The sequence below is a fragment of the Mastigoproctus giganteus genome, chromosome 10, assembly GCF_048544385.1.
Source record: "Mastigoproctus giganteus isolate SK-2022 chromosome 10, ASM4854438v1, whole genome shotgun sequence".
Lineage (NCBI taxonomy): Eukaryota > Metazoa > Arthropoda > Arachnida > Uropygi > Thelyphonidae > Mastigoproctus > Mastigoproctus giganteus.
Genome location: NC_143584.1, coordinates 79,239,440 through 79,249,019, shown reverse-complemented (window position 1 = coordinate 79,249,019; position 9,580 = coordinate 79,239,440). Strand labels below are relative to the sequence as shown.

At 37.5% G+C, this 9,580-nt stretch overlaps 1 protein-coding gene across 1 annotated transcript in view; it reads left to right on the top strand.

Annotated features, from left to right (window-relative positions):
* Window positions 1-247: 247 nt before the first annotated feature.
* The window catches only part of LOC150079107 (transmembrane protein 208), a 64,141-nt gene continuing 54,808 nt past the window's right edge, over window positions 248-9,580 (top strand). The window contains exon 1 of the mRNA XM_090383125.1: window positions 248-348. Coding sequence (XP_090239251.1) covers window positions 343-348 — 6 coding nt within the window. The 5' untranslated portion in view covers window positions 248-342. The remainder of the gene's footprint in view (window positions 349-9,580) is intronic.

Below are 9,580 nucleotides of genomic sequence, written 5' to 3'. Positions count from 1 at the left end.
GTTTTATATCCTTTTTCCTTAAATATTAATAATGTTAAATTATTAACAAAATTTAACAAAATTTAAACGAATAACATTGACAGAACAAAATAAAGAAAAGAGAAGCTTGCAGATGTCGCGCTGGCACGAGAACCGTGTGTTACAGGTGATTTTCAAAATTTTCGTTTCGTGGATCATGAAATTGTTAGCTCACATTACATGATAGCAATTCCGGAATTCATTTCAATTTTAATATCTGACTGCTATATATATATATATTTTTTTTTTGTTTTGTTTTTTCGGGCGAACTTTGTCTTATACAGACGTGACATTTTATAAAGTCCTTATCCGAACAGACTTGAAATGCCGGTAAGTAGACCTTATTAAATAATGTTTATCTTCTTTTAATATTTCTTTTTGTCCTGCAGTTTCTGCTTAACCTTTCTCCCATTCCGTACACGTGTTGGATTGATTTAAGCTAATGTTTTTTAGTTACAGGAAGGAAACAGATCGTTCTTAACACGTGTCCAGTGCAAAGCTATTTCAGAACTGTACGTGAGCTGGCAGCATCTTTAATTGATTTTGTTTTTAAAGTGGTTTACTAAATTTATTTTGCAGCGATGGTTTCATAATTTGATTGCCATATAATTTTGGTTCCCTTAACATAAGTTGATTTATTACCAAAATGTCTCTGTACTTTAAGAATTGGTGTTCCCTGCACCTATGATGTACGCCTTGAGCTGGCCCCATCTGTTTGTTAGAGTTGAGGTATAATTTCAGCACATGGTCTGTGACTTGTAGAAATTGCACAAGACATAATTTTGTTCAGTGGAAGCTCAGTGGTTACTGAAGGCGCCTCCGTAGCCAAGTGGGAAGGAGCAGCAGTGCGTAGCACTCGCTTTTTTATTAGACCGGGGTTCGAGCCAGTCACCACCAAATACGGAGGATGTGGAAAGGTCAGGGAATGATCACCGCATATCCCGGAGCAATATGGCCTTAGTTGCTAATGCTCCTAAAAACCAAATAACAACAAAAATAACAGTGGTTACTGTATAGCAACATAAGTTGAGGGGCAGATTTATACTTAGGTGCATGAGGCTCTAGCTGTGGGGCATAAATCAAAGAAGATATGGGAAGTGTTTCAGAGGATTCACCCCTCTTGCGAACATGCTTGTAATGGGAAGGCCAACCTGTTCCCTTTGCACTTCAGTTTCCTGACAGTTTAAATCTGTCACTGCATAAGAATTGGATATCAGCATTATTTGTGAAACTTAATACAGAACACTTCATACTAGAAGTGAATCATTACATTGTGGTTTGTGTAATAACTAGCAGAACTACATGATTGCATTGGTAAAGTTAGGTTTACTGACTTTAATTGGATTGAGCTGCCATTTTCAGTTCACAATATTTGTATTGGTGGGCAATGGTGGATGGGAAGCTATGGAATTGGGGTTGAGCATAAAGCCTGCCCAAGGATGTACAGAACATTTGCTGAAAATCTGATGTTTATCCAACTTTTTTGTTTGAAGTGAAGTGTGAAAACTACCTAAGTACATATCTAAAATTACATATATAAAAGAAGTATATGAAAGCATAACACTTCCTTTTATGAAAGACACCTCAGTTTAACATTACTAACTCAACATAAGAGTAAAACAGTTTAAAAATAGATACAAATATGAAATATGAATGCTTTCAAGCATCATTTACTACACTGATCCAGAAATAGGATTAATGAATCAAGTACCTCCTGTATTGCAAATAAAGTAGGATTTAATTGAAAAAGGATGGCTGCAGAAAAGATCTATGAAAATTTGCTTTCAGCCAGAGAGTAATTGATTGTTAGAATAAACTGCTATTTAGTGTTGTGAAAAATGTAGTTGGAATAAATAAATTTAAGGAAGAAATAAACATATTGTTAGATGGGATGGACAGATGTGTTGTGGGTACATTTTTTTTTTTTTTTTTTTTTTTGGCTTATGCTGTATAAACTTGCCTCATTTGGCAGTTCCACCACTATTACTACTTAGCCAGATGGGTAAAGTGCCTGCCTGGCAACCCAAAGGTCGCGGGTTCAAATCCCGCCTTGGGGTTTGGATCAAAGTACTGCAAAAACCTTGGGAAGTGCATTATGGCCACAGAAGCCGATGTGCCAACAACTACAAAAAAAAAAAAAAACTATTACTACTAATAATAATAATGTGATTGGGAACTGGGATTTGTGTGATTCTACCTCTTGAGGCGCTAGAGAATAGGGTGAATGTGTTAACCCAGTTTATTATTAGGTACATTAGCAACTTAGACCATATTGCTCTACCGAGTGTTATGCATATACAAGCAGGATTTTTTTGCCTGCCAAAAAAAGCATTCTAGAATTTAAAAAATTTAAAAATCATATATTTAAAACAAAAACATAATTATTTTAAAATAATTATTTATAGTTAGTAATGCTGTTGGTACATTGGCTTAGAGTTAAGCTAGATGCACAGCTTGACTTTGTTAAAGCTCATCTGTTGAAGCATACACCAGTCAATGCTTAATTAATAAATAAAATGCTTAATAAATGCCAATCACAATGCTTAACAAACCCACAGCTTATTCAGAGCCATCATGCAGCCTTAGGTATGAACAGCAATAACAGAAATTGTAATAAGAAATATGATAATGCTTTTACTGTGGAAATCTTTATAAAAATGTTTTGAATAATAAATAAATAAATTAATTTTGTCCAATTTACTATACTTAAATTTAGTAACTTGATGTCAAATCAGTGCTTATAATGCTATTATTTAAAAGCATCACAGGGAATGAGAACGTGTACATTTATTGTGTAAATGCAATATTATTGAAGTATCAAATAAAACGAAAGGTGACAAACACACTGCAACAAAGAAGTGAGAGGCAAAAGTAACAAGCAGCCAAAATGATAAAAATTATTTTATTGAAATCTTGGGAAAAAAAAAATCATTCAAAACTGTTTAAGACCTTTTAAAAATCTCCCAAATTTGAAACTTGGTGCATTTGGCACCATAATTTTCTAAAAATTTTCTGGAGAGGAACTCCCAGATCCACCCACCCTCCTTTTCCTAGAGGGGACTTCCTCAGCATTGAGTAATTTTTTTTTTACAAACAAAAAACAAAAAACTCTGTAGTGGGGGAGCAATATGTTGTGCCAGCTAAAAAAATCCTGAATAACTCGTGAGGTGAACATCCCTACTCTTTCTGCTTGAGATCAGCTAACTACAGCCTCAACTGAAGACACTTTTAGAAAGTCCTCCAGTCATTGATAGGATTTTTAACTCAGACCTCTCCAGATTAGTCACAAGTAATGAAACTACTATACTGTCATGGAGGACCTGAACTTAGTAGCATAAGGTTTGGTCCAAATGTCACTACAAACATTCTAAGTCCTGAAATTTTGAAATGGATTGGAGTGGCTGATTCAGATATATAGAAGTGACTCTGAGCCAAAGGAACAAGGGGATATAGAATTGAGGTGGGATATTAAGTATTCCCAGCAACCCCCAGAAGTTTAATGTTGATTTAATTTTTCATTCTTCAGTGCCTGAACGTCTGAAAAAACAAATTATTTTTGTGGTATGATAAAAAAAAAAAGTTCTAAAACTTCATTTATTATAAAAGAAGCAGTTTAGGTTGAGGGTCAGAATGATGAGTAAGTATAGGAGAGCATTAGCATTTAGCATTTGTAGAGGCACATGATGCAAGAAAGCAAGCTTATGAAGCATCAGCCAAAAAAAAAAAAAAAAAAAAAACCCACTCCCATTTCACCCCTCCGTTCATTCCAAATACCTGTCTAGCTGAGCCTTAAATTTATTTAGGCTATCAACTTCCATAAAAAAGGTGACAGTCTGTTCCACATCAACTACCCGCTGGCTAAAGGCAAACTTCCGCACATCTATCCTACAATTATCTTTCCTCAATTTGAATCTGTGCCCTCTCAGGTTCTTAATCTGAGGAAGAATCCCATCAGCATTGAGCATGCTCAAACCATTCAAGGATTTATACACCTCAATCAGATCACCTCGCAGGTGCCTAGTCTCCAGACACTGTAATTTGCAAAACTTAAGCCTTTCTTCGTAAGAGCACCCCTTTGTTCCATTCACTAATCTTGTTGCCCTTCTCTGTACTCGTTCCAGCAGCTCTACATCCTTCTTGAAATGAGGCCTCCAGACCTGTATACAGTACTCTAGGTGTGGCCTGACCATTGCCTTATACAATGGAATAATCACCTCCTTATCCCTGCTGGAAAAATTCCTGTATATCATTGACAATACTCCATGAGCTACTCTTGCAGCCCGTCTGCACTGCTCAGAGAACTTCATATCTGCCTGCACAACCACCCCCAAGTCCCTTTCATTCTCTACCACTGTCAGTGTAGTACCACAGAGTTGATACGTTGCTCTGGGGTTGCTGTTTCCCATGTGTAGTACTTTACATTTGTCAATGTTAAACTTCATTTGCCACCTCTCAGCCCATCTGCTCAACCTTTCCAGATCCTGTTGCAGCAGCATAGTGTCAGTAGTGTCCTTGATAACCCTGCCAACCTTTGTATCGTCTGCAAACTTGGACATTAAGCTTGATATACCATCATCAATATCATTTATAAATACAGAAAACAATAATGGACCCAACACTGAGCCCTGAGGGACTCCACTAATAACATTAGTCCACGATGAGCAGTGTCCATTGATTACCACTCTCTGTCTTCTCCCCCTCAACCACCCCTTTATCCATAGCAGCAATTTGCCTCCAATGTCACACTGCTCCAATTTGTGTAGCAGTCTTCCATGTGCAACAGTATCAAAAGCCTTTCTTCGTAAGAGCAACCCTTTGTTTCATTCACTAATCTTGTTGCCCTTCACTGTACTCATTCCAACAGTTCTACATCCTTCTTAAAATGAGGCCTCAAGACCTGTATACAGTACTCAAGGTGTGGCCTTACCATTGCCTTATACAAGGGGATAATCACCTCCTTATCCCTGCTAGAAAAATTCCTGTATATCATTGACAAGACACCATGAGCTACTCCTGCAGACAGTCTGCACCACTCAGAAAACTTCATATCTGCCTGCACAATTACTCCCATGTTCTTTTTGTTCTCTACCACTGTCAGTGTAGTACCACAGAGTTGATACATTACTCTGGGGTTACTGCTTCCCATATGTAGTACTTTGTATTTGTCAATGTTAAACTTCATTTGCCATCTCTCAGCCCATCTGCTCAACTTTCCTAGATACTGTTGCAGCAGTGTACTGTCATTAGTGTCCTTAACAACCCTTCCAACCTTCATATCGTCTGCAAACTTGGACATTAAGCTTGATATAACATCATCAATATCATTTATAAATACAGAAAACAGCAATGGACCCAACACTGAACCCTGAGGGACCCACTAATAACATTAATCCATGATGAGCAATGACCATTGATTACCACCGCTGTCTTCTCCCACTCAACCATCCCTTTATCTATAGCAGCAATTTGCCTGCAATGCCACACTGCTCCAATTTGTTCAGCAGTCTTCCATGTGCAACAGTATCAAAAGCCTTTCTAAGATCTAAATATATGATATCAAAGTTATTTCCTGCATCCAGTTCCTTTGTGACCACATCATAGTATCCAATCAAATTGGTCAGGCAAGACTTTCCCTTAACAAAACCATGCTATGTCCGAGCTATAACTGAAATCTTGTCTAGATGGTCCTGCAGTACTTCTTTTACCAGTGCCTACATTAATTTTCCTGGAACAGAAGTTAAACTAACAGTTCTATAATTACTTGTGTCGCCCTTTTGATGGAAGAATCCCATCAGCATTGAGCATGCTCAAACCATTCAAGGATTTATACACCTCAATCAGATCACCTCGTAGGTGCCTAGTCTCCAGACCTAGCCCCTCCCTAAATAAGTCCTCATGTGTGAATGTAGATGCAAAATACTCATTTAGTTTGTTATCCATCTGAGCAGGATCATCAACAGTTGAACCATCAATATCCAGTGGACCAATCTGATTCACCCCTTTCCTTCTAGAGTTTAGATAGATAAAGAACTCTTTGCTGTTTTTCTTTGCATCCTTTGCCAAAGATTTCTCATAATCTGCCTTTGCCTGCCTAATCTCCTTTGTGCCTTGGTTACAGACCAGCTTATATCTATCATAAGCTTCCATGTCACCCATTAATTTATATGTATCACATGCATTTTTCTTCTCTGCCATATGTCTCATTAGTTCATCTGACATCCATTTAGGCCTAAACCTTGAACAATATTTCTTAGTTGGTATGTAAAGTCTAGTAGCTTCCAAGATTAATTCTTTGAATGCTTCCCATTTTGAATTTGTTGTTGGTAACATCATCAGTTGGTCCCACCGTATAGAATTTAAATACTCTCACAGACCACCGTAGTCGCTTTTATGAAAGCAAAAACCCTTCCCTTTACCCCTGATGGTAGTTCTCTTTGAGTAAATCCCACTTCAGCACACTGTGATCACTGCCACCTAGTGGTTCCTTTATGTGCAGATTCTTAATGCATGAATAATCACTACTGATAATCAGATCAAGAGTATTACTCCCTCTAGTTGTCTCCCGAACATGCTGATGTAGAAAACAATCATCCAATAAATCCACAGAAGCGTTGCTAGTGTATGAGTGACCAACCCACAAATTCCAGTCAATATCTGGGAAATTAAAATCCCCCATTATAAGACTCTCTGATATACTGGCCCACTATTTCCCTGTACAGTTTCTTATTATACTCATCAGAGTCATTAGGCCTATAACACACTCCTACTCTCAATTTTTATCTTCCAATGCTTATGTCACACCAAACTGACTCGACACTGCACTGTCCAGCGATGTCGACTGGCTTCACTTCCTTGGATTTTATGTGTTTCTTAACTAATAGCATAACCCCTCCTCCCTTCCTATCCTGTCTATCCTTCCTGTACACATTGTACTCCCCAAATTCCAGTTCTGCATTCCTTATATCTGTGTGACACCATGTCTCTGATATCCCAACAATATCTGCCTTTGATGTTTTGAGCAATACCTCAAATTGATCAAATTTATTTACCAAACTCCTAGCATTGGTGTAAACGAAGTATACATGCACCTGTTCCTATTCTTAGCTACCCTAACACAACTCGTGTTTATTTATACTGCAATGACTCCCAGCAGTCTCTGAAATACCCTGCATCTTGTTTTCCAGGCTACTGCTTATTCCAATAGGAGCAGTGCAAGAATCACTTTCACCTCTGTCAGTGGCTACTGTTAATCTATTAGTCCTTATATCTCCCCAAGCTAGCAGATTTCCGACCCACCTATGCCTCGATAGCATCAGCAAATATTCTTGCACCCTTTCTATTTAAGTGTATCCCATCCCTGTAGAAGCAGTCTCTCCTGTTAACAAATATAGACCAGGCTGAAAAAAATTCTACCCCTTGAGCCTTGCACAATCCTTCCAGGGCCGAATTGATCGACAAGGCTCTCATCATATTGTGTCTGGGCAGAATTGCAGACACTTTCAAATTCAACCCTAATTCACGGCTTTTTTCCAACAGTAACCTGTACTTGTTAAGTAATTCCACCAGTCTCCTTCTCTTAATATCATTAGTGCCAACATGTACAACATCACCTTTTGTGCCCTTAAAAGATGATATCTGCTCTACAAAGTTATCAACCTTTGCCCCCTGGAAGACATACCCTGGTCCTGTTCCACCTATCCTTTTTACATACCATGTTCCCCATTTCCCTGACAATAGTCATCAACAACTACTAGTTCCTGTGGAACCAGCACATTCTGCCTTAGGGGGTTGCCGCTGTGTTGCACGATGATCAAGTGCAAGCTCTGGTGTTGATGTGGGCAGCTGAGAGCTTGATGGGCCCCTCAGTTTAGACCCTTCGAGGACACCTGTCCTTCAAGCTCTCATATAGGCCCATAACAACACTGAGTTGTTGCCTCATTTCCTCACACTCCTTACATTGCGCACCCACAAAGACATCCCCTTGGCAAATCATGTCCCATACCTGATTGCTCCACAAACATCAAGCAAGCAGTGCATTTTAAAAGGCTGTGATTCAGAGGGCAACTGCCCCCCATATTCTCCTCCTCAGCCACAGCACTCCCATTAACTTGAGCCTTTTGCTTTGCTGCTCTGGTCTGAGTCATGATTTCGATTCAATTTCAATAAAATTTCAATTCCAGTACAAAATTATAACCCTAAACTTGTATCCCAACGCAGTTATAACATTATATCTATATATTTTTTTCATTATCAAGTATTATCTCAGAGTTCCAATATAATTTCCATATCAAGTTATGTATTAATTAATTGTTATGTTTGTAAAATCTAAGTCGTTATATGTATTTAGTTAAAAAGTACAATTTAATTGACAGTGAAGTTTAACAGAATTAATAAATTTTACTGATTAATTGATAATATTAAATACTATACTAATCTAACGCTATCTAGTTCGGGATATAATGCTGTATCGTATAACAATGGTGGCAAGTTACGAACAGTAAATCTATGGACACTTAAGTATTAACTTCCAAAATCTTGCTGTCTGAATTCAGAATAAACCAAGGATCTTGACTAGGTCTATAAGCTACTTATAGAAAATAATTTAATATAACAATTAGTCAATTAAGCGGCTAAATATAGCTAAAAAACTTTCCGTTCGTCGGAGCTGCAAAACTTTAAAAGATGTAGATTGGATACCCTTACCGATACTAAGTAATAACCTACAAAATCTCTAAGTTAAAATTTAAACTAAGTATTGTAACTAGGAATATAAAGCTACTCTAGAAAATAAGTTAATATGCCAATTTAAGTTAATAAAACAGAAAAAACTTCTCTAGGGATAAAAAAATTATTGATTCAAGTTGCATCCTGCTTTATCATCAGTAATGAGTGGCTCATGTTGAAATATAAACAGATCTTAGGCCTGTGTGGCAATTGTAATGGATACAAAAGCAGAGCAGGTGTATATGCATCAAGTTTTTCTGAAGAATGGGAAATATAGAGTGGAAATCCTTCCAGTGTTAAAAACTGCATTTAGTGATGCTTATTTTAGAAGGGCTGTTATGTAACAGTTGACAAAATGTTTCTAAAATAGCTGAGAATTTGTTGAAGATGACCAACATACAGGTTATTCTTCAACTTCAAGCTGTGATGAAATGGTGTGAAGTGTGCTGTAATGTGTGAAAAAATTTGTTCCAACTGTTGATTAACCATCTGAGGAATTTCTGATGAACTGGAAATATCCCATGAATAATATCAGACGATCTTAACTGAAAATGCATCAAGTAACAGCAAAATTTGTTCAAAGTTAGGAGGAAATACGATTTTTTGAATGATGATTGAAAGGCTCACTCTAACAGAACTATGTAAGAAGTTGAAAGGGTGAAGCGGAACCAGATTGCATTGTTACTGGTGATGAAACATGTGTAAACAAATTAACCCCAAAACAAAATCCAGCTACTCCATTTGAAGCTTGAAACTTATCCCACCCCAAACCCATCTCATCTCATGAAAAGTTTGAGGTTTGGTTAAATATGAAAAAAACAACATGCTTCCCCTGAAG